Source organism: Ranitomeya variabilis, chromosome 1, assembly GCF_051348905.1.
Source record: "Ranitomeya variabilis isolate aRanVar5 chromosome 1, aRanVar5.hap1, whole genome shotgun sequence".
NCBI classification, from domain to species: Eukaryota; Metazoa; Chordata; class Amphibia; order Anura; family Dendrobatidae; genus Ranitomeya; species Ranitomeya variabilis.
The window spans coordinates 682,824,103-682,850,290 of NC_135232.1; the positions used below are offsets into that span (position 1 = coordinate 682,824,103).

At 45.5% G+C, this 26,188-nt stretch overlaps 2 protein-coding genes across 2 annotated transcripts in view; one reads left to right on the plus strand and one right to left on the minus strand.

The window, feature by feature from the left end:
- Positions 1-468: 468 nt before the first annotated feature.
- On the minus strand, positions 469-11,041 carry TRMT5 (tRNA methyltransferase 5). Its single transcript, XM_077265526.1, has 5 exons — positions 10,954-11,041; positions 6,701-7,335; positions 3,539-3,663; positions 1,603-2,251; positions 469-658 (listed from the first exon to the last, which is right to left on the minus strand). The coding sequence occupies exons 1-5, from the start codon at positions 10,956-10,958 to the stop codon at positions 591-593; spliced, it is 1,482 nt and encodes a 493-aa protein (XP_077121641.1). The 5' UTR covers positions 10,959-11,041; the 3' UTR covers positions 469-590.
- SLC38A6 (solute carrier family 38 member 6) overlaps positions 10,964-26,188 on the plus strand; it is a 41,621-nt gene continuing 26,396 nt past the window's right edge. Inside the window, exons 1-5 of the mRNA XM_077265538.1 lie at positions 10,964-11,278; positions 14,475-14,605; positions 15,210-15,283; positions 19,717-19,769; positions 20,148-20,187. Coding sequence (XP_077121653.1) covers positions 11,195-11,278; positions 14,475-14,605; positions 15,210-15,283; positions 19,717-19,769; positions 20,148-20,187 — 382 coding nt within the window. The 5' untranslated portion in view covers positions 10,964-11,194. The remainder of the gene's footprint in view (positions 11,279-14,474; positions 14,606-15,209; positions 15,284-19,716; positions 19,770-20,147; positions 20,188-26,188) is intronic.

Consider the following 26,188-nt stretch of genomic DNA (forward strand, 5'->3'; position numbering starts at 1 on the left):
ATGCCATCAGGTAAGAGGTGGTTTTCAGGGCTCTTGACCAGTGGCCACAGCACAGGGTCATAGGAATTAATTTGTGCCAACTCTAGTGAAAATACATAGGTAAAGCTCATACAGGTAGAACATTAACTGATAAAAATGACTAGTCACTATGACTAGTCACTTGTGGAGCTCCCGCTTAGGCACTTTGAGACTGAACATTACCCCCTTTAATAACATCCCTCTTCTGCCAGGCAATAAATTAATGGCCAAACAGTGGGAAAATTGACAAGCAAGGGTTTGTACCAATATGTGGAACGCCCATTGACATGAACAAAGAAGGCCACGCAACCGTGGCTGAGGGGAAGAAAGTCTATTCGCAAATAGTGGCAAGGCCCACATCAATCAGACATGTATGCCACAAATGGGCACAAGATACGAAGGTACTGTACCTAAAAGGTACAGTATGACATTTACCACTGATGTAAATAGTATTTGGATAGTCATTATTTTATTAAAAGGTAGCATCAGAATTGAATAAAGTAACTTTGGCCCCTGGGCTTGGACTCATCTGAAAATTAAAAAAAATTAACAAAACCTTCCATGAGCTGAATCTATACTTTAGCCTCATTGTCCACACCTTCGTCTGCCTCTGTTCGGAGACGTTTTGGGACCGGTTCTCCTGGAAACAAAATAAAACAGCAGCATTAAGTCTAAAACATATTTAAGCATTTGCAGAATTATTGTAGGAGGGCTGAGACACTCGGGCTGGAATCTGAGTATGACACAAGGATGGGTGCGGGCCAGAACGCTGCAGCTTGTGGCAGTTTTAGGGTTCGTTCCCATGGATTGGATACACAGAAGATTTTGGAGATGGAAAATTATCTGCTTAATACCATAACAGCATTGTCAAAGAGACTTAAAATAACATAAGAATCTCCAGCAAAAATTGATCCACACGGCTGATACTAAAATCTTTAACTTGTCACTCATGCCTTGCAATACAAGGCATGAAATGTAGAGCAAATCTGGTACAAAATCTATAATATTTTCTGCTGCTGTAGATAAGTCCTGTGGGAACATACCCACAAAGGTGGAGTAGTCTAAAAGTCACTCATTTTATGGGCAAAGTGGCACATGCATACTAATTCTAATAATCAGTACGTTTCTATAGGGAAATCTGTGCCTCCCTACCGGTATCATCATTGTATGGCTGCTGGTAACGCTTCTGTAATACTGGGGACTAGTGATGAGCGATCGTGCTCGGATAAGGTGTTATCTGGTCATGCTTGTACACTACCAGGGTGTCTTCGGTGTGCTCAAAAAATATGTTTGAGTCCCCGCCACTGTGCGACAGCCGCAACACATGCAGGGATGGTCTAACAAACGGGGTAATCCCTGCATGTGTTGCCGCTGTCAAACAGCTGCGAGGACTCGAACATATTTTTCAAGCTTGCTGAAGACACTACTGGTACTATACTAGATTTTGTACAGAGCCAGGATACAGCCATGTGTATGGAGATGAAAACCAGTTCACACTTCTATATCAAAGTCTTACATCTTGGCAATATTAGCATTTTAAACAAGAACCACTACAGCCCGCAGCTAAAACTTACTACAACTCACCTTCATTATTCATTTGGCTTCCAAAAAGAACCTCAGCAGGCAACTGAAAACTGATGCACATCATCTCCTTGTTTGGTGCAACCTTCCTTACAAGATGGATGGAGCTAACCACCACGGTGGCTCCTAACATCTCCTCCACCCGGTCTTTTACTTCTTTCTCTGGGTTGTCGTCTTTGGAGAAGCCATAGCAGTGCACAGTCGGTAGAAGGACCTCGTTGTGCGGCTGCTCGGAGAGGAGATGTCTGAAGGCATCGAGGAATTCTAGAGCCAATGCTGGCAAGTTCATCACAATGTGAAGCATCTTTTTCCCATCTGGAGAGGACTTTATTTGCTTTGATAGCTCATCCTTAACCACTGTCCTGATAAACTCCCGGCCATCAGTGTTGAAGGCCTGAACCTTTCTATCCACTTTATTCAGTTTGCAGTTATGGACGAGCCATCTGTACGATTCTGGATTTAAATCGTTGGCGTAAACCATGCAACTTTTCTTAGCAGCAGGAATCGCGAATGGTCCCACTCCAGCAAACACATCAAACACCACATCCCCACTCTTCAGGAACCCGGTAATCCTGTCATGTTCTGTAGAGAGTCGTGGGTTCCAGTAGACTTTGGAAAAATCAAACTCATACGTGAAGCTGTTCTCTTTCACCTGGAATAAGAAGACGACAAACTAAGCAACTGGACACAAGACGGCCACTGAGTCCTTAATGTAGTGGGCTCTAGTTGCCAGAGACCTGACACCGTACCACCTCCTGCCATATAACTGTGTGCTTTCAGCAGCACATAGGAGCCTTGCCCATCATTCATCAAGTACACAGAACCTACATATGTCCCATAAATACTGATGAGCAAGCGTGCTCGGATATTGTGTTATGCGAACATGCTCACGTGTCATCCGAGTATCTCGGGCGTGCGCGATTAATACGTTCAAATCCCCGCGGCTGCATGTCGACAGCCACAACACATGCAGGGATTGTTTGTTAAGCAATCCTTGCATGTGTTACAAATGTCGAACAGCCTCAAGACATGCAACCGCGGGGACTCGAACACGCCCGAAAAACTCATAACACAATATCCGAGCGTGCTCGCTAATCACTACCTATAAACCATTGCTGGGTGATCAGCAATCAAGCCTTGTTCAGATGTCCACTTTCTATTGGTATGAATGAAAATAAATAAATACAAAAGTTTGATACCCCATTGTGAAGGTGGTATTCTCTAAATCCATTGCCTCTATGGGAGGATATCGCCATAATATAGTGCTATCATACGGAGTCCAGGCTGCAGGACGGAGATAACAGGCTTCCATTTACCCTGTGCATAATGGCTCTTAATGCATGTAATGAATATGCACGGTAAGGGGATTCGGATGGCTTTTTTTTTTTTTTTTTTTTTCCTTCAATGTACTTCTTAAAACCAAACGTTGCACTAATTCACACCTAAGAGATGTGCAGTTTGGGGGAGAAGTATAACACTTGGCACCCATTACATCAACATTGTAAAATAATCAATAAGACCAATATCCTCCTACTCCCATTAAAGCCAAATCTGAACACTTGGGCTGCCGACACTCAGATGAAGGAGTCAGACCTAAGTATGGACCACAACCCGGCAGCGGGTCTCTGGCTCCAAACGTGACAGCCTCATGCATGCTATTGAGTTCAGGGGACCCTCAGCCGGTCTGTGCATCACCACCTGCAACACATGTTGTGTGACACTGGCCAAAATTAAGACTTAATTCACAGCAATATTACATGGCAAACATGAAATCAAATCCTGTTTAAAAAGAAAAATCAGGAAATCCTCCCCAAACCTTTCTTACTCTGCAGTGACTGCGCGGAGACTAGAAGTGACCTCACAATCGCCGGTTGCATGTGTGACAAATATTGAGGTTCAGGTAACTGGAGGAGTGTGACGATCTCAGGAGGTCACGTACCTTCGTCATCATGTTTTCCTCTCCAGCCAACACTTCCATCTGGAAGTTCCTATATGTGGAGTCAATGGTGTTGGTTTTATTGACAACAGAGGTAATTCCCGGATTTTTATCCAATATCACCTGACCTGACCGAACGGGGAAAGAGACATTTTGGTCACTGAATCTTTGCGATTCTTATTGCATCTAAAGTATGTTACAGAGGTACGGCCAGTCTCACAAAAGCAGTTTATTTACAGCCAAGGATGGATTCGGATCAGGAAAGGTCCCTAGAACTAATGAGCGAACATGCTTAAATAAGGTCTTATTCCAAGCACGCTCGTGTTCTAATCGAGTATTTTCGGCGTACTCAAAAAAAAAAAAAAAAAAGCGCTTCAGTCCCAGCGGCTGCATGTTTCGCAGCTGTTCAACAGCCCCAACACATGCTGTGATTTCCTGTTTGTTAGTCAGTCCATGCATGTGTTATGGCTGTTGAACAGCCGCAAGACATGAGGCGCAGCGACTCAAGCGCACCAAAAATACTTGATTAGGACACGAGTTTGCTCTGATAACACCTTATCCGAGCATGCTCGCTCATCACTAGTCCCTAGTTTTGCTGTCTTTTGGAGGAAAAGTGATCACTATGTTCCCATGTACCAAAAAAAGTAGCAGATTTATCACTGCATATTCCCTTGCAGAAAATCTGCTGCATTTTACAGTGCCAGCAAAGAGTGTGACATTTTAAGAAATCTCATGCGTACGCTGCAAAAAAAACTGTAGCATTAATTGACAAGACATGTAGGTGTGAGATCCAAAGATGGACAGTTATCACCTATACACAGAATAAATGATAAAAGTCTGATCGCTCGGGGCCCGGCCCATCACTAGAATGGGGTTCCCACATCCTCCATTTTGACCGTCCGCAGTGACGGAGTGTGGATGAAATACCAGACGAGCAGGCACAGTGCTACTCTGCTCAATGCCTAAGGGAATGACAAACTGCCATGGACATGCTCAATACGCACTCCATTCACAGATCTCTATACTGTGTTTGCAAAATAAAAATGAACAGGGGTCTCTGACCTTGTTCTAGAGACTGATAACGATCCCAGTGATCACACATTTATCACTTATCCTATGGTTGGGTAACAGGGTCATTCTGGGACAACCCCATTAAAGAGGACCCAGATATCTGTTTTAATAAATAGTTGCATTCCCCATAATCATTTTGGAGCATATTTTAATAGAACTCTTGTGTTCTGCTCCTCAATTACACTGGTCAACAGCATTTTTGGTGCCAAAGATATTTCATCGAATTTAGGGTATTTTTGGGGTGCTGATTCTAAATATGTCATCAGTTTTGCCAGATTGGCTCAAGTTTTTGAGATTTTTGGTATCTTATTTATAGCACTTGTTGGTAAATGCGACGCATCATCTCATTAATTTCTTTGGATTAGTACTTGAACTGAGCAGTTCTCAATATAGTTTTGTGTTAATTAGTGTTCTAAAAGTTTGTTCATAGCTTGATTTTTGCACTAACTTTATGTTGTTGTCTGTTTTCCAGTGAAAAGCATGAACTCATCAAGAAGAAGTTGTCTTAACGATCCAGACTCATTCTGTTACATTTGTGGTGAATACACACTGCCAAAACATAGAAGAAACATAACAGACTTCGTAAAAAAAAGTGTATTTTGCCTATTTTGGGGTTAAAGTTTTGGGCACCACACATAGTGTGCAAAGCATGTATCGAATTATTACGAAAATGGAGCAAAGGACAAAGAAAAAGCTTCAAATTTGGTGTTCCAATGGTGTGGAGAGAGCCAAAAAATCATCATGATGACTGTTATTTATGGTAAACACAGGTACAGGCACATCTTCACAATGAGGGACAGGCCTTCTTGCAGATTCCATGTTACTCCCATTTTCGTTTCTTATGCTTATTGAATCCTTGCACTTGCACTGCACAGAAATAACAGTCATCATGATGATTTTTTGGCTCTCTCCACACCATTGGAACACCAAATTTGAAGCTTTTTCTTTGTCCTTTGCTCCATTTTCGTAATAATTCGATACATGCTTTGCACACTATGTGTGGTGCCCAAAACTTGTCTTGGTCCCCAAGCATAACCCCAAAATAGGCAAAATACACTTTTTTAACGAAGTCTGTTATGTTTCTTCTATGTTTTGGCAGTGTGTATTCACCACAAATGTAACAGAATGAGTCTGGATCGTTAAGACAACTTCTTCTTGATGAGTTCATGCTTTTCACTGGAAAACAGACAACAACATAAAGTTAGTGCAAAAATCAAGCTATGAACAAACTTTTAGAACACTAATTAACACAAAACTATATTGAGAACTGCTCAGTTCAAGTACTAATCCAAAGAAATTAATGAGATGATGCGTCGCATTTACCAACAAGTGCTATAAATAAGATACCAAAAATGTCAAAAACTTGAGCCAATCTGGCAAAACTGATAGCATATTCAGAATCAGCACCCCAAAAATACCCCAAATTCATTAAAATATTTTGGACACCAGAAAAACATTTTTTTTTTGTTGACCTGTGTTATTCCTCCTGGAAGCCTATGAATGACTTGACCAGAAGAATGATGAGACCAAGTTGTCAATACTAGAGATGATGCGAATGGATTTGCAGGACGCGGGCCATCGGCCGGGTCAGTAATCTCAGGCAATTAGGCAGAAGCCCCGAGAACCACCTATTACTTGAGGGCTCCTCTTGATGAGCTGGCCTGACTTGACGCACGTGCTGGGCTGGCTAATAAAAAGAAGAGCCTTGGATGCTGGGAGAAAGGCGGTCCAGTGGCCAGATTCTAGTCATGAGCCCGCTGGACCGGGCCCTATTTATCGAATTGCACCATCTCTAGTAGATGCTAGAGATGAACAGCACAGAGTTTTCAGAAAAGATGAAGCTTACAGTAATTCTTATAATATGGAGAAGTATTAAGTAAAGCAATCGTGGAGCAAACAAATCCTCTTTAAATAAGTTACTGACAAATACATGAAAAGTATTAAGCAAATTCAAGTCTCCATGGCAGGTTTGTGTTTTTGGAGCATGGCAAATAGGTTTAGTCCATCCCTGATCTATATATAATGGTCCACACGGCTCATGTTACTATTATGGAGTGGTGATGACAATGAACAATCATAAAGCCCTATACTTACCGATCAGGTTTTTGTAAGGAAGCTGGTGGTCTCGAAGATTCATATGAGCGATGTGTCCTACACGGCTGAAACTAGTGGGGACATCTTGTCCTTTAGGTAAAACCGCTTCTAAGATTTCATCAGTCTTAAAATGGTCGTACGTGAGCTGCAGATCTACCTGTAAGACCTGCGGGCTGATGTCCAGCTGATTAAAAATCTCACGATCGCGGTCATCAAACGAGTCCTCAGCTCTGACCGTGAACGGGTCCAGTATCACCTGCTTGATGTCGCCATCTGTCGGGTCATCAATTATCCTCTTCAGATTCGGCCGGTGGAGGAGTTTGGGTTTTAGGGTTTTCATGACTTTATTAATAATGTCTTTTCTTATGTGGAGAACAGGAAGCTGTATGGTTTTAGTGAAGGCGTCGCGGTCCAGATTCACCATCCCGCGGACAATGGGATTCGGGGTGAACAATCCAGCATCCTCATTACTCTCCTTTATCTCCATCTTGGCTGAATGTCTCAGTTTCTGACATGTACTGAACACGAGTCGTTCACAAAACCTCGCCTTTGATTGTTTAGGTTCTAATTTACTGAGGGTGACTATGCCGTAAGAGTTTAGACGAGATGCCGAATGGTAAAAAAATCTAATAAGCCTGGAAAACAAACACATAAAAATAATGTGACCCATAAGCAATAAAAACACAACTGAAAGACAAGTTAGCTTTATTTGTAACTTCCATTACAGCGATGGTCAAACTTAGCACATTAATGGAACCACAAATGACATTTTCTGCACCTTCTCCTATTTACAAGGACGAGTTCCCCTCTATGATAAGTGAGCAAGCTGAGCTCTTGGTAGTTCCTCCGCATTACTATAATTGAGATTAATAATAAAGGGGGACTCTGGCTACTTTGTACATCTGGGGGTGGGTGAGCAGGGCTGCCGAGTCTACAGGGCTACAAAGTGCACAGTGCCTGTCAGTCATGGACACTGTCCAGTAGGTATCACGAGACGTGACATCTCCGGACCTTCTCACCTCCTTGGGCAAACGTGAGTGGGACCGGAATACCCTTCTTGTGCGCTCTTTACTGCCCGGTCATATTAGTGTAGGACACTGCGAGACACATTGTATGTACGCGGAGCTTGCGGCATGCAGCCCATTGTTGCCAACCACTGTCTCGAGCTGTGTTTATATGTCCAGTTTTTATTTCCATTTTTATGATCCGTTTGGGAATCATGAAAACAGAAAGACAGTTATGATACAGGAACCGTTCATGTGACATTTTAAAGGATAATAATTGCATTAGTGTGTAATAATTTACCATAGATTATAATGTAACATCCAGCAACATTGCATTTGTGATCTAAACAAATAAAAATGCTGCTAAAAAAAATACCATGAAAAGTGCAGAAGAATGATGTGCGAGTCCAACCTGATGCCTCTCTTCTAGTCACCTGACTGCTGCAGCCAATTACAGGCCTCAGTGACAGAAGAGCGGGGATACCATCAGCTCCAGGGCAGACCACCGGACCAGACTGTGCTGCATCCACAGAGGTAACGGTAGATAAGTCAGATTTGTTTTTACCGTATCCAGGTACCCGATAATGTTGGTATTTGGGCTGAATAACACCTTAAGGGAACCATGCGGCATGAACCGAGGGCAGCTTGACTGCCGCAAATAATGTTTTAACCTGAAATACTCTGACATTTCAGGGAAACAGTTTAAAGATCCAGCTGGGGCCATAGGGAAAGGTGAGAATGGTCCGGCTCTGGTGGGCTGCTGCAGGTGATTGACACATCTCGCCCTGCGTGCGCACAAGAGAGACCTGTCTATTACTCACCTGCCTCCTGTTTGTTTGCTGAGCTCCTCTACCAGCTCCTGCTCTGCATCTATCTTTTGACCCTGTATAGATGCTGCCTTTGTTGCTTTGGACCATCTTGCGTCCTCCCTGCACGTGGTCTCCAGTGTTCCAAGTTCTTGCTCCACACATGCCCTGCTGTCTGCTACATTAAAACCTGGGGACTATGTGCCCACCCGGACCTGAGGCTTTGTGGATCCACCTCACTATGTGAGCCTAACACTGTCAATTAACTAGAGTGGTGTGGGGTGAAGGCAGCCAGGGGCATCACTGAACTAGTCTAGTCTCTTGCCGGAGCAGCCGAGGGCATCACTGAACTAGTCTAGTCTCTCGCCGAAGCAGCCGTGGGCATCACTGGATTAGTCTAATCTCTGGCCTAAGCAGCTGAGGGCATCACTGGACTAGTCTAGTCTCTGGCCGGAGCAGCCGGGGGCATCACTAGACTAGGTCTAGTCTCTGGCCGGGGCAGCCAGGGGCATCACTGGACTAGACTCCTCTCTGGCTGTGGCAATCAATGGGCTGGTCTTGTCTCTGGCCGAGGCAATCACTGGACTGGTCTTGTCTCTGGTCAGGGCATCACTGAACTAGTCTCGTCTCTGGCCGGGGCATCACTGAACTAGTCTTTTCTCTGACCAGGGCGGCTGGGGGCATCACTGGACTAGTCTCGTCTCTGGCCGGGAACATCACTGAACTAGACTCGTCTCTGGCCGGGGGAATCACTGGATTAGACTCGTCTCGCCAGGGGGCATCACTGGACTAGACGCATCTCTGGCCGCAGCAGTTGAGGGCATCACTGGACTAGACTCGTCTCTGTTCGGAGCAGCCGGGGGCTTCACTGGACTACACTCGTCTCTGGACGGAGCAGCCGAGGGCTTCACTGGACTAGTCTCATCTCTGGACAAAGCAGCCGGGGGCATCACTGGCTGGAGCAACCAAGGGCATCACGGGACTAGACCCATCTCTGGCTGGATCAGCCAGGGGCATCACTGGACTAGACTCTTCTCTGGATGGAGCAGCCAAGGGCATCACTGGACTAGACTGGAGCAGCCAAGGGCATCACTGGACTAGTCTTGTCTCTGGCCGGGGCAGCCAGGGGCATCACTGGCCGGATCAGCCGGGGGCATCACTAGACAAGTGTCGTCTCTGGCTGAAGCAGCTGTGGGCATCCTTGGACTAGTGTCATCTGTGACTGGATCTTTAAACTATATTTTCTGTGAAATGATGGAGCAGTCATGCAACCAGGCTCTCATTCCACGTTTTGTGCAACATGAATTGAGGTACAGGTTCCCTTAAGGCCGGTTTGACACGTCAGTGGCTCCGGTACGTGAGGTGACAGTTTCCTCACGTACCGGAGACACTGACACACGTAGACCCATAAAAATCAATGCATCTGTGCAGATGTCATTGATTTTTTGCGGACCGTGTCTCCGTGTGCCAAACACGGAGACATGTCAGTGTTCGTGGGAGCGCACGTATTACACGGACCCATTAAAGTCAATGGGTCCGTGTAAAACAGGGACCGCACACGGACGTTATCCGTCTGGGGTCCGTGTGCGTGCAGGAGACAGCGCTACAGTAAGCGCTGTCCCCCCCACATGGTGCTGAAGCCGCCACTCATATGTTCCCTGCAGCAGCGTTTGCTGCATAGAAGATATGAATAATAGTGTTTAAAAGAAAGATTTAGGTGTCCGCCGCCCTCCCACCCCCTGTGCGCCCCCCCCCCCCCCGCTGTTCAGAAAATACGATTCATATTACGATTATACGATACGATTCAGATTATATAGGGGATAGGAGTGGCTGATAGCCCTGGCTCCCTGAGCTCACAACTTATCCAATTAACCCCTGTACTGCCAAACACCATTTAATAAGAAGGTGAAGCGCTTCTATTGAGTGCAGGAGTAGGAGAACTCGGACACTGCGGTCTTCTGGCTCCTCTCTGTCGCGGTAACCCCGTGACACATTCATGTTTGCTCCGGGTGAGCGCGTGGCAGTGCAGGATGGGAGAAAAAAAAATGGATGAGACCTAGTAAAATGCATTGCTGCCAAGAAGCGGTACGACAGGTTACTCAGGGCAGTGCTTGGCCTTAGGTAATGGGCACAGCATGCAGCAGCGTGTACACCTTATGGGCTGCGTCTGACAGCAAGCTTGCTGACTGTTTCCATTAGCAGCCAGCAGAATTGTGTGCGCTGTAACCAGGTTAACCACTACTTAGGTATGTCTGCAGTGCAATAAGTGATGGACATGTCCTTTAAATCATATAACACGTGTCAGCTGTGGATACTATGTGTCACCGAGGTGGAACCACGAGTCCCAGCATGCCCTTATGTCTGTGCCTCAGTGTGTCACCATGTTCCCCAGGGACCTGTAATGTCACACCACGCTGCTGTGTGCTGCCCCCCACAGACTCACCTCATGCTGTAGCAGCTCCATACTGGCGCTTACGTCATCACTCGGCGACTGAGGGCACAGCCGGCATCCCCGTGACTCATCACTGCGCGACGCCGCAGTCACATGACGACAGAAGTAAACAGGAAGCAGCGGGCGGTGATCAGCTGTAGTGGCCGCTGCCGGGGCGGGATGTGAGCGCGCAGAGGGCTGATGCCGATCGCCTCTGTATTACACGCCGGACTCTCCTGTAAGGAGGGTCACCATGCTGCCTGCAGGGCACTGCATCAATACGAACTATGGGCACCACGTGTCTTTTCAGGAGGAGATCGTCCCACTGCTGGGAACCGTGAGTTCTGCTCCCATCTATGTGTATATGGAGTAAAGGGGTTGGCCACTTTTTTTTTTTTTTAACTTAAATTCATGTTTTTAAGGTCTAATAATAACTTTTGCAATTCGGTTTCCTGTACAGTGTTGCACCCCTTTGCTGTTACAGGCTCTTTGTTTCCTGCAAATTCTACCTTGATGTGGTCAGTGGTTATTAATCAGCTGAGAAAAGTCAGATACCAGTCTCCAATCAGACCATCAGAACGCGCTCACTGACCGATTCTCTGTGAGCTCATTCTGCAGCCGACAATGCAACACAACAGCTATAGGAGGCAAACGGGGCAACATTTTGTATGAATCCCGATTACAGAAAATGATTTATAACCAAACATGCATGCAGAAAATAATGTCCCCAAAGGTCGACAGCCCATTCTGGCAGTGGTAGTTCTGCATCCTTAGATGATCACGGATTAATAATAATATGTTATATAGCGACAACATATTCTGCAGCACTATACAATTAAGTTATATAGCGCCAGCATTAAGAGATCTCAACTGTAAAGTATCGGTGTAAATGGCTTCATACATACTCCGCCAATGTGTAGAAAGTGGTCGGCCATGTAGGATTTGTTGTGTATCATGTTAACTGTTCACTCCTGATGGTTGTTACTTTTTACATAATGATCCCCTGTATATCTAAGTGCTAGTGACCAGTAGATGAGATTGTGTGTGTGTGTGTGTGTGTATCCGAGTCCTTGTGACCAGTAGATGAGGTTGTGTGTGTGTGTGTGTGCGCGTCCGAGTCCTAGTGACCAGTAGATGAGGTTGTGTGTGTGTGTGTGTGTGTATCCGAGTCCTTGTGACCAGTAGATGAGGTTGTGTGTGTGTGTGTGTGTGTGCGCGCGCGTCCGAGTCCTAGTGACCAGTAGATGAGGTTGTGTGTGTGTGTGTGTGTGTGTGTGTGTGTGCGCGTCCGAGTCCTGGTGACCAGTGGATGAGGTTGTGTGTGTGTGTGTCCGAGTCCTGGTGACCAGTGGATGAGGTTGTGTGTGTGTGTGTGTCTGAGTCCTGGTGACCAGTGGGTGAGGTTGTGTGTTTGTGTGTGTCCGAGTCCTGGTGACCAGTGGATGAGGTTGTGTGTGTGTGTGTGTGTGTGTGTCCGAGTCCTGGTGACCAGTGGATGAGGTTGTGTGTGTGTGTGTGTCCGAGTCCTGGTGACCAGTGGATGAGGTTTTGTGTGTGTGTGTGTGTCCGAGTCCTGATGACCAGTGGATGAGGTTGTGTGTGTGTGTGTCCAAGTCCTGGTGACCAGTGGATGAGGTTGTGTGTGTGTGTGTCCGAGTCCTGGTGACCAGTGGATGAGGTTGTGTGTGTGTGTGTGTGTGTGTGTGTGTGTGTGTGTGTGTGTGTGTCCGAGTCCTGATGACCAGTGGATGAGGTTGTGTGTGTGTGTGTCCGAGTCCTGGTGACCAGTGGATGAGGTTGTGTTTCTGTACGAATTAGAAAGATAAGCGCATGCATAGCCGTATATAAGGTGCCAGAGTAGGTTCCAATACCATGAAGTGTAGCAAAACACTCGGCACTCAAACTTAGCTTTATAAGTGGTTTAATTGTATCCACGCTTAGTAGCAAAAAAAGTTTAGGTCCTATTAGCCGGACCTTCATCAGTCACAGCGGTAAGTTGTGAATAAAAACAGATGGACCCACAGGATTGTGGGTTCTCAGTAAAGTCGTAGCAGAAGGTGGACGCAGTCCGTGTCTAAGGAGTGTAGCCGAATCCGGCAGATAACCTTAGAAGATCTAGAGCCTGCCGGATTCGGCTACACTCCTGAGACACGGACTGCGTCCACCTTCTGCTACGATTTTACTGAGAACCCACAATCCTGTGGGTCCATCTGTTTTTATTCACAACTTACCGCTGTGACTGATGAAAGACCGGCTAATAGGACCGAAACGTTTTTTTGCTACTAAGCGTGGATACAATTAAACCACTTATAAAGCTAAGTTTGAGTGCCGAGTTTTTTGCTACACTTCATGTGTTTCTGTATGAGTCCTGGTGACCAGTAGATGAAGTTGTGTGTGCGTCCGAGTCCTTGTGACCAGTAGATGAGGTTGTGTATGTGTGCGTCCGAGTCCTGGTGACCAGTAGATTAGGTTTTGTGTCTGTTCGAGTACTGGTGACCAGTAGATGAGGTTGTGTATGTATGTGTGTGTCCGAGTCCTGGTGACCAGTAGAAGAGGTTGTGTTTCTGTACGTGTCCTGGTGGTACGTGTCCTGGTGACCAGTAGATGAGGTTGTGTTTCTGTACGTGTCCTGGTGACCAGTAGATGAGGTTGTGTTTCTGTACGTGTCCTGGTGACCAGTAGATGAGGTTTTGTGTGTGTCCGAGTCCTGGTGACCAGTAGATGAGGTTGTGTATGTGTGCGTCCGAGTCCTGGTGACTGGTAGATGAGGTTGTGTTTCTGTACGAGTCCTGGTGACCAGTAGATGAGGTTGTGTGTATGTGTGTGTCCGAGTCCTGGTGACCAGTAGATGAGGTTGTGTATGTATGTGTGTGTCCGAGTCCTGGTGACCGGTAGATGAGGTTGTGTTTCTGTACGAGTCCTGGTGACCGGTAGATGAGGTTGTGTGTGTGTGTGTGTGCATCTGAGTCCTGGTGACCAGTAGATGAGGTTTTGTGTGTGTCCGAGTCCTGGTGACCAGTAGATGAGGTGTGTGTGTGTGCGTGCGTCTGAGTCCTGGTGACCAGTAGATGAGGTTGTGTTTCTGTATGAGTCCTGGTGACCGGTAGATGAGGTTGTGTTTCTGTACGAGTCCTGGTGACCGGTAGATGAGGTTGTGTTTCTGTACGAGTCCTGGTGACCGGTAGATGAGGTTGTGTTTCTGTACGAGTCCTGGTGACCGGTAGATGAGGTTGTGTTTCTGTACGAGTCCTGGTGACTGGTAGATGAGGTTGTGTTTCTGTACGAGTCCTGGTCATGGAAGTGCAGATGATGAAGAGATGAGTGCATGTCTCTTATATCAGCCATCAAGGTCTCTCGTTGGAACACCCCAGTAATGGTTTCTTGATGGCTTTTCTGCATGTTACTGTATTACACGCACTGTCACAGTCGCGATCTGAGCCCACCCATTTTCCATCCTGCGTGTGCAGACTACAGGCTGCTGCTGTCACATGTCAGTGGCTCTAGAGACTGTATCATGAATTTGTGTCTTGCAGAGACCACAGCAGAGATCGTCCCCCGGAGCGTCTTTTGGATTTTCTGTTTTCAATTTAATGAACGCCATCATGGGAAGTGGCATTCTTGGCCTGTCATATGCCATGGCCAGCACCGGAATAATTGGATTTAGGTGCGTTTCTTACCTTCTTACTTTGATTACTATAGAACCAACATGGTTGTGATGTATGTGGATAATAATCTTGTGTCTGATGATGTTGATGCCTCTTATAAGCACAATCTGCTTTTTCTTGTTGGATCCATTACAAATAGGTGACTACAGATGCTGCACTAACGGATCTGTTGCCCATTGATTCCAATGTTAAATTAACGGATCCAGCAGAGATCAGTTAGTGAATAATGGACTAAACTTGTGTCGGCACAACTTGTTTCCTAACAGATTTTTGCTGGATCCGTTGTAACGGATCATTACTGCACATGTGAACATAGCCTAATATGCCACATGCTTCTTTAATAAACATAGGACTGTATATAATTTGTAGATCTGCAAGGTAATGAAAGAGGAAGCCGGTCAGCAGGCTCTTTGCTGATTGTGAGTCTTTCTTTCCACCTACTACTTGCATACATTTTGTTAAAATGTCCTTTGACCTGGAAATGGAGCATTAGTCACAACATATCCCTGTGTTCTGCACAAAATAACTTGCTGTAGTGAATTCCCCCACATGCTCCTGTACCCTGTATACATGAGTCCTGATTAACCCCTCTCTGTCCTGCAGTATCCTGCTGCTGTTAGTCGCACTCCTGGCCGCCTACTCCATTCATCTGCTGCTTTCCTTGTGCCTTCACACGGGTAAGTTAATGAGATCTGTACATGTCTTGCATGCCTCCATATAAATCCCAGGCAGACAGTCATATACTATAGGCCTGTAGATAACTGTGTACATGATTGAGGGCTGCTTAAAGGGCTTGACTCATCTTATCGTTATCTCACCACCGCCCTGCCTTCGTGCCTCGGTGCGCTCCTGATGATTGACAGTTTGGACCAACGGCACCATTGCACAGCTGGGCCTGAAGAAAGCGCTCCCTGATGCTGCAAAAAGCAGTTTTTCCCCTGCAGAATCGGAGGAGCTAGTTGGACTCAAAGATCTGTCTATCTTCAAAGCAGCGTTTACAAGCTCTATAGAAAAGAGCCTGTAAGCGCTGTTCTCCGTGCTAGTCCGGCCACCTCTGATAGACTGCAGTGGTGGGCTGTCACATTGACTTAAAAATCCCTCTGTTCTTCAGAACAAAGAGGATTTTTATTAAGGGGCAAGTTACAAAGTCACTTGTTTTTACGCTTTTTAAGATAAGACAATCCCTTCAATAAATGGATTGTAAAATCAGTTGTTCGCTGTCAGCATTTGAAGAACATGTTCTTCAAATATTCTTAGTAGTTTGTGCAAGCAAAGATCATTACTAATCATTTAGGTTTTTATCTTAAAGGGAGCCTGTCAATACAGGATGACTGTTCAAACCAAGCAGAAACACTTGATGCACCCTTGGTGTGACCAACAGTTCAGTGCACCTTCCCACCGACTTATTTTTCCCCAACTCCATTCCCCCTCTATTTTGATTGACAGCTATGGTTTTATGAAGCCGGAGAAGAACTGAAGTAGGTGGCAAGGTGCCCTGAACTGTATGGTGCACTCTTGGTGTGACCAAACGACTGTGCTTGGTTTGAACTGTGGTCATTCTAGGCTGACAGACTTCCTTTATAGGGAACCTGTTAACCTGTAGATATGGGGTTAAGGGGAAATCTGCTCTGAATTTGTCTAGGCTTTCTGCACAGGTTTCTGAAAGTCACAAATTATGTTGCCTGTTGCACATGACTCTTTGCTATTTTCCATCGCTGTTGACACATCTGAAAAGGGGGTTTGGATGGATTTATGATCTGTGACTTTGTATACCAATTTTTCCTCCTCTTGTATTCTCACTGCTCCCGAGTGTTCGGGTTTTGTTTGGGTTTTTATTTATTTTAAATCCATCATGCTCTTCTTTTTATTCAGTCCTCATATTTCTGGTCTTTACCAAGGGGGCATGGCTCACAGCCTAATGACACGCCCCAGAGGATCTGGTGAGCCATGCCGCCTAGGAAAAACCGTAAAAATCTCAATTTAATAAAAAAAAAAAAAAAAAAAAGCCCCACATTTCTGGAGCCATATGGTAGATTTTAAGAAAAAACTGATAACTTGGAGCAGCAAGAGTAAAAAATAAGAGCAAAACCCTGGCCACTTATCGCCTGGTGACAGATCTTCTTTAGAAAAGCTGAAAATCTCTCGCCAGTAGTGGGGTGGCCTAAAATGTGGAAAAATCATTTTAGACAGAAGTGTTAGGATCATCGGAAGTTCAGAGTCCTATATTATAACCCTGTAACTATTGGCGCTTGGCAAATAAAAAAAAAATGCAAACACTTGACTTTTATTGCCCTCGAAAACCTGACCTTTGTACTCGGCTATTCTGTGCAGACTGCCCACCATATAATCCGTCAGACATTTCCTTAGACATGCGGTTCTGCATCATTCTGTCCAAAGGTGAACTACTCTCTGCCTTAAAATAGTCTCTGAAGGACTCAGAAAATCCTCTGGCTGATGTGAATATTAGGCTGGGTTTTCCCATTGTATTCATACTTTTATAGCTAATTTTAATTATTAAGAATTACAACTGAATTTCAGCATTCCAAAAATGTCTACTCCCCACTTCCAACACGTGGAGCCCCTATTGTACAAATGTAGAGCTCAGTAGATCTATGCATGGTCTGAGTGTTGTAGTTGAAGGCTCGGTGCATGTTGCATCTGATGCATATGTTTAGCAAATACACGCCAGAGCCTTTCATGGTGCATGTCTTGTACAAAGGGCTCCATTCACCAGATGGAGGCCGAAAGAGTATCATTATTGAATTGGTATTGGAAAGCATGGCCTCCCAATGCACACAACTTTCACAGAAGAAACCTTGTTTTTTACAACTGGGACCCACAGGGAACCTCTTCCAATGTTGGTCTGTCCAGCACCATACAGGGGGGACCTCTTCCACTGTAGGTCTGTCCAGAGCTATACGAGGGGGACCTCTTCCACTGTAGGTCTGTCCAGCGCTATACGAGCGGGACCACTTCCACTGTGGGTCTGTCCAGAGCTATACGAGGGGGACCTCTTCCACTGTAGGTCTGTCCAGAGCTATACGAGGGGGACCTCTTCCACTGTAGGTCTGTCCAGCGCTATACGAGGGGGACCTCTTCCACTGTAGGTCTGTCCAGAGCTATACGAGGGGGACCTCTTCCACTGTAGATCTGTCCAGCGCTATACGAGGGGGACCTCTTCCACTGTAGGTCTGTCCAGAGCTATACGAGGGGGACCACTTCCACTGTAGGTCTGTCCAGCGCTATACGAGGGGGACCACTTCCACTGTAGGTCTGTCCAGCGCTATACGAGGGGGACCACTTCCACTGTGGGTCTGTCCAGAGCTATACGAGGGGGACCTCTTCCACTGTAGGTCTGTCCAGAGCTATACGAGGGGGACCTCTTCCACTGTAGGTCTGTCCAGCGCTATACGAGGGGGACCACTTCCACTGTGGGTCTGTCCAGAGCTATACGAGGGGGACCTCTTCCACTGTAGGTCTGTCCAGAGCTATACGAGGGGGACCTCTTCCACTGTAGGTCTGTCCAGCACTATACGAGGGGGACCTCTTTCACTGTAGGTCTGTCCAGCGCCATATGGGGGGGACCTCTTTCACTGTAGGTCTGTCCAGCGCCATATGGGGGAGACCTCTTTCACTGTAGGTCTGTCCAGCGCCATATGGGGGAGACCTCTTTCACTGTAGGTCTGTCCAACGCTACACAGGGGGGGCCTCTTCCCCATATGGGGGTAACTTCCACTGTAGGTCTATATGGTTCCATGATGGGGGGGGGGGCATCTTCCACTTTAGGTCTATATGGTGCCATACATTGAAGAAATGTATTTGTTGAGAACGTACAACACTAAAGAAAGACTTGAGTGAATGCAGAGACTAGGGGCTCGTCCGGAAGAGCGTATTGTACAGATGTGTACTGTCAGAGTAGAAATCTGACACCACACTGGCCAGTGCAATTCAATAGGGTTGTTCAGATGAGGTGTTTTTTGTTTTGTTTTTTTACATTGACCAAGTGACAGTGTGAAGAAAATCACCACTAGTGCCTTTCCAGCATCGGATGAGAATCGCCTGTACAAGTCTATAGGCAAAAGAAAACTGGACCTCATCTATGTGGCCTCTGATTTTTACAAATGAATTGCAATTGTTAACCTAGGAAATGGCATTTGATCATGCACATGTATAAAACGGACGCACTGATGGTGCAGAGTTGTCTGGGTGAAACTCTGAACCCGGCCTAATACGGACCCCAATACTGTAATGGTAAAAATGGACGGCACTCAGACACGGGGCATCCGCATGCCAAATTTTTAATTTTTTTAATCATTGACTTAATGACCCACATTGGCTAGTAAGATCTACAACGTGGATCAGAAACTGATGTTGCAGTGTTTTGGGGCTTTTTGTTTTGTGTTTTTTGTTGTTGTTGTTTTTTTTTGCTTTGTCCACAAAAAAAAGATGGACATGGGGATATTTTCATGGTACTTGTTCTAGCCATGAAAAAAACGTATGCGAAATACGGACGTCAAAATCAGGGCATTGGTCTGTTTTTATTTATTTTGCTGCTCAAAAAAAAAAATTAGCTGTTCTATGGATGTTGCACAACTTTTTTTTTTTGGGTGGGGGTGGTGTCCTGAGTTTGTCACATGCAATTAGAAGTGTGCAAAATCCAATGAACAGAATGAAACCATTGCTGGTATCATAACGGAGATGCAGTGACACGTTACTTAAAGGGGTAGGTGACATCGTGTTGATTGATGGGGCGCTGACCGCTGGGACGATCGGCAGAATGGGGAAGTTTTATCCTCTTTACAAAATGGAGCGTCAGGTGAGACGCCCGATCTCTGCTCCATTCATTCTCAATGGGGCTGCCGTGCTGAGTCACAATCTTTGCTTTCGGGGTTGCAATTGACTTGTGATTTTTGTTGCTCAACCAAAGTTACCCCGTAATCCCAGCCCTATCCCGGCCACATTATGGCTGTCTGACACTGCCGGGTTAGGAATGAATGTGTATAGACTAACTGGGGGACAGGTATATTGTGCAGATGGTGGGAAAGAAAACATGAAGATGTGTCTAAAAAAAAAAAACCACAAACCCTGATCCATTTCCTTCTGTTTGCAGCTGTCACTTCGTATGAGGACCTTGGCCTTCTTGCATTCGGCTCACCAGGGAAGGTACAGTTGTTTTCTCACTAGGTTTTTTGTTTTGTTTTTTACGATCAAAGCCTATATCCAAGCACCCTGTGGTTTAATTCTCGTGTCCCTGAACAGAAATTCTAGATATATTTCCAAAAACCATTTTACACACAAAAAAAATCCTGCATTGCCCCCACCACATATTCCGATATCTCCTGATGATTAGAATAAATTATAATGTTATTTCCCATAAGCTCCGCAGTAGCCAGATGTAATTTGTGTACTGAGAACGCAGGATCATCGGAGGGGAAATAACCACAGGATCATATTTGCAGTTACGGCCATCCATCTTTCATTTCAGCCAGACGTAATTGCTTATTCTTCTTATTGGCCATTATTTCTTGTTTTTTTGCTTAGATCCTAGTGGCGAGCACAATCCTCGTCCAGAACATTGGTGGTAAGAGCGGCCCGTGGAAGCACATTTCTACAATGCAAATGAACAGTGAAGTAAAACGCACACGAACACTTATTGTTTGATTGTATCAAAACTGCAATCCAAGCGGTGAAATCCCAGGGCTTAGAGGGGTTGTCCCTTTTCAGAAACTCGTTAGTAAACTCCATTGATGACTTTCATGAGTTTCTAAAAGTAGTTGTGGAGGGCAATCTGTCTCCTGAGGAAGCGGCACTTACATGAATTTAAACCTGTGTAATGCTCAATTTCTCCTGTGGAGGCAGTGCAGGGAACTCTTGTGGCTGGTGTTTGCCACAGCTGACAGATTATCTATGGGTGCTTAGGGACATCCTGTAGTCAATTTATTAGGCAGGCTTTTCTAAGAAAAAAAAAATGGACTGTGCAAAGTGGAGAAGCCTCTTATGTTGCTTTGGTCTCTTGCGGGGAAGTACAAGAATGATGTATTTTTCACATTTCTACATGATGTACATCTTGTATGTCTTGCTCTCTAAATAGCAGATTGTCCCCTTGTTCCCTATGGGATAGCTTTCTTCAGGCCTGTAGCAGACATGATGGAGTCAGACATCATTAATCTGAGCTTGTTCCTTGGGGCAGATGTTACATAATGGATCCTAGGTCATATGGTCACTTGGCCTAGCAGAAGCTCCCAACCATGTGGTCACACGCCATCAGCCGCAGCATGAGCCTTGGAGGGTGGTCCTGATGTTTTGTAGCCCTTGCAGTGGCGTCGGTTTATGAGCATTTCACCAATAAAGGGATTAATTATCCATGAGACTCCCACTTAGGACCCCTTATTGTAGGTATATGTGAATGGTCACATGCACATTTCTGGTCCTAAAGAAGTGAATGGATCAGTGGCTATGCATGCACACTACTGCTTCACTTACATGGGGGCATAGGACCGCTGTTATCAGTGGAGGTCCCAGCAGGCAGACCCCTGTGGATCCACTGGTAATCAGATTTATTATCTTTATTTTTTATTCTAGGCAGATATTTTTTATCTTTGAGAGTTGTATACATGGCATCCCTCCACTATATACCCTGTGTGCGCTCCTCCACTTACATGACTCTGTGGCTGTAAGTGCAGGTTCAGTAGACCATGTAATACCATTTAGGAACATTTGAAACAAAAAGGAAGCCAAACACCTTTACAGCTGGCATTTAGTTCCTGGCTTATTTCGATGGAGAAGGGAAAAGGCAAATCTCCTAGACCGTGCGCGCTCCCATTAGTTCCGCTGTATAAACACATGTTCTGAAACTCCTTGTTTACCGCGTTCCTCAACACTATCCTTAAGAAACCTCCTTCCACTCATGTAGTGGTTATATCCGCCCAATGTTCCCCTCTTTGTAGGCCCCCACAAGAGGGGCATCCAGAAGATGCTTATCACAGTAATTCTCAATTCTCAACTCTTCACCTATTAGAGTGCAAAACTGCTTCAAAAGCCACTCTTGAAAACCCAGGGGTTACCATGTAATGTGTGGCGGCCTCCATCTTCCCTCTAAGAGTCTTGGTTGTCAGTCCCATGTAAATTGGTGGTGGGGAACACATAAGAAAATGAATCGAGTGAACGGGCTGATCTCACCAGGATTGGCTGACCATCGAATATGCATGGGGGCTACTGACTCTCCACTGGGGACATAAAGAACAGGAGGGTTACATTTTAGCTACCTAATCTGTTGGTTCTGCAGGCAGATAAGCCGCTGATAGAGGTCTGGCGGCGGTGTACACCGCTCCTTCCAAAAACACAAATGCTCTGCCAGGCCGAGCTTTCATTTGTACAGGGGTGTAAGGAGAGATGGCGGTCGTCTGACTTGTCTCTGAGGTACAAGCGAGTGTATTTAGATGCAGCACTTGTGCCATGCTTCTTGCCACGTGAGGGATAGCCAGAGCTAATTGCTGTTGTTTCAGCTAACTTCACCCGTGGTTGGCACAAAATGGATGACCATTTATTAGAAAAACCACTTGAGTCACCTTTTCTCCTTCTGAATGTATCTGCATGGCAGGTTTACAATCGCATAATCCACAGCCTTTCACAGTACCAGTAACACTTGAGATATTACTAAATCTCATCCACCTAGATTAAACTCTGTTTGAAATTTGCAATAATAATAATAATAATAATGTTATGTAGAATTGGATTTCGAAACCTCCGCAAATCCGCCCATTTCCCTCTGCGCTGCTGACAACATATGGTGCGACTGGAAACATGTGGATTTCACCAGGCGAGGCTTATGTGTTCCCGCTCCGTACCTTTTGATTGCTATTTCTTAATGACTGATATACGGCCTGCATGCTGCAAGCACCGGTGACGCCAAGGTTTAAAATAGCCTATCCTTCAGACCGCGGCTGTACCCTCGGTGTCACAGCGGGAGCGTAAACTGCTGGGTTAGCGCAATTTGTCTGCCTTTGATTCGAGGCTTCTTTATGGCCACTGTGCTGTTAACCCTATTGCAGCCACGCTCCTATTAATCATTACTGAACACAAATCCTTCATCACCCCCCCAGAAATTCTGTAAAATCTCCTTTCTGCATTCTTAAGACCCATCTGCTGGCCGAAGAACAGGGTTAATCATCTCCTCACAAAATCCCTGACACCTAATTAACACCTTACTTGCTAAATTTGTTAAAAATGTTGCAGACCTTTCCTTACCCCCACAACCTTTTCTGTCGGAAACCCGATACTCTCCGCTTTAACCGTCTGGCTGTGCTGACCTCTGTAGTGCGGCTTTGGGTGGATGTCTGCTTTTTAACAAGATTGGGTTGTATTTTGTCCGTATGCGATGTGAAACGAGAAGTTTTGTGCTGGGTAAAATGTAAAAATGATAGTAATTCCGGATGTAAAGTGATGACATTTTTTTTTTTTTTCAGATTTTGTAATTTTACTGTTGCGTTTCACCTGCAGCATCTGATGAGGCTGTAGGCCGGTATTCCACATCGAAACAACTTGGCAAATAAACGTAAACGTTGCGTTCATGGGTCTGTCTCACATCCGGCTAGATTTGGGCCGAGGACACTTGATCGTGTCGGCACCTGTGCGGTCACATGGAACAGCGTGTAAAATAAGTATTGAACACGTCACCAATTTTCTAAGTAGATCTATTTCTAAAGATATCATTGACATGAAATTCTCACCAGATGTCAGTAACGACCCATCCAATCCACATAGGCAAAGACATCAAACCATAGATGTCCATAAATTAAGTTATGTCTAATAATGAGAAATGACACAGGTGCAAAAAGCCAAGGAAAGTCCTGACACCAGCTGAAATCTATCAGTAATTAGAAAGCAATCCTGCCACTTAGTGTAAAATAATATCAGCCGGTTCAATTGATGCCTATAAAGAAGTGTCTCGTTAGCAAGGTGCCACACAAGAAACATCTCATGATGGGTAAACTCAGTGAGCGGTCTCAAGACTGTCACAACCTTATTGTTGCAAAACATACTGATGGCATTGTTACAGGAGAACTTCTAAACTACTGAAGGTTCCAGTGAGTATTGTTGGGGCCATAATCCGGAAGTGGAAAGAACATAATTTCACTATAAACCGATTAAGACCAGGTGCTCCCTGCAAGATTTCAGACAGAGGAGTGAAAAAAATTCAGAAGAGATGGCCAAGAGCCAAGAACGACCTGTGGAGAGCTACAGAAAAACCTGGAATCAGCAGGTACAATTGGTTCAAAGAAACCCATAAGTAATGTACTCAACCACCATGGCCTGTATGCACGCTAACCATGCAACCTCCATTGCCTTTATGCACGCTCACCAGGCAGCCTCCATGGCCTGTATGCATGCTCACCACACAACCACCGCGGCCTGTATGCATGCTCACCACACAACCACCGTGGCCTGTATGCATGCTCACCACACAACCACCGCGGCCTGTATGCATGCTCACCACACAACCACCGTGGCCTGTATGCATGCTCACCACACAACCACTGCGGCCTGTATGCACGCTCACCACACAACCACTGCAGCCTGTATGCACGCTCACCACACAACCACCGCAGCCTGTATGCACTCTCACCATGCAACCTCCATGCCCTGTGTGCATACTCACCACACAACCACCGCGGCCTTTATGCATGCTCACCACGCAACCACCACGGCCTGTATGCATGCTCACCAGGCAACCACCGCGGCCTGTATGCATGCTCACCACACAACCACCGCAGCCTGTATGCACGCTCACCACACAACCACCGCGTCCTGTATGCACGCTCACCATGCAACCACCGCAGCCTGTATGCACGCTCACCACGCAACCACCGCGGCCTGTATGCACGCTCACCACACAACCACCGCAGCCTGTATGCACGCTCACCACACAACCACCGCAGCCTGTATGCACGCTCACCATGCAACCTCCATGCCGTGTGCACGCTCACCACGCAACCACCGCGGCCTGTATGCACGCTCACCACACAACCACCGCAGCCTGTATGCACGCTCACCATGCAACCTCCATGCCCTGTGTGCACGCTCACCACTCCATTGCTGAACATAAAGCATGTTGAAGCGCACTTACAGTTTGCTCAACAACATTTAGACAAGGCTGTGATATACTGGCACAATATAGTCTGGTCCGTTGAGACCAAAATTGAACTCTTTGGATGCCATAATACACACCATGTTTGGAGGCCTCAATTCACTGCATATCACCACAAAACACCATACCGTATAGGATCTTTGCTTCTCTGAATTGTCCTGGAAAAATCACTGTTACACAGGACAATTATATATTTTATTTTTTTACTTAAATGTATGCGTTTTCAGCTGAGCAAAAAAAATATTGGTTTTCTTTAAAAAAAATCTTGCCCCATTTCCCTTCTGTAGCCTCTGTGTTGTACTGTCTTCTCCCAACTGCAGAGGAGTTACCTCCGCATCTGTCAGTGAGTTTGCTAGCACTTTGTAACTCTTGTGTGAGCTCTTTTCAGCTGAGTTATGACCACAGACCACATCAGAGTTTAATATGCAGAGAAGCAAAGAGCCAAAATGGTGCTAAATGTTTACTGAAACTAAATAGGAAAAATGATTTTTAGCCTGAAATGCATGCATTTAAGAAAAAAAAAATGTATATAATGTGTGTATATTCCAAAAGGTGAGAGCCCCTTTAATGTAGGCATATTAGTGTACTCTTTATGGCAAGGACATTGCAGTGCTACATCTAACCCTGTGATCTAGTGTAATTATGTAACACACCAGTATTAATTTGATGTTCTGTAGGGCCGGACAAATATTGACATGGGATTGGTCGCTATGAGTTACTGCTATTGCGCACTTTTGAACTTCTGATAGTAAATCACTCCCTCCTGTCACAGCTCTGGATAGCCGGAGTCAGGCTGAGGAAACTTGATGCTTTATGTTGGAAATGCACTTGATTGTGTGATGAAAGAGCAGAGAGGATGGAAACCATTGTCAGCCATCTAATTAGATTAGTGCCTGGCCGGGAGGTGCGGTGCCACACTGCCATCTGCTGGACGCCAATGTGCATGCACCACCAGGCTACTACAGGAACGGGCTTCTGCATCCATCTAGCCAGAAACTTTATAGGTCAAAGCTCAGCAGAAAAAATATAGTGATGAAGTATATGTTGGGTTCTTTCTTTTTTTTTTTCTTTTTCCAGAAAGCCAAAGAGCATGTTCTAAAATGTATAGTGTATTAATAAAAAGTAAGACTACATATGTGTAATTTGTATTTTGTAATAGATGGCCAGTAAGATCTCAAGGGCAAGCATCCTGTACAGTGGTCAGACTTCCACCTAGCATTAACTCCATTTAATATAAAGGTTTCCTTATTTCTGTCTCGCCGACGGGCCGCCCTTATTTTATATTTTCATGACCTAACACTATATTATGGCACTCCCCAATAATGAGACACAGAATGTGTAAGTTGCAGCGGCTTTCTGCCCTTTACTTGCAGATTGTGTTGGGGGTTTGCCATCGATTTCACCTCCGCACTCTGGCATCACGCGGTGGGACAGT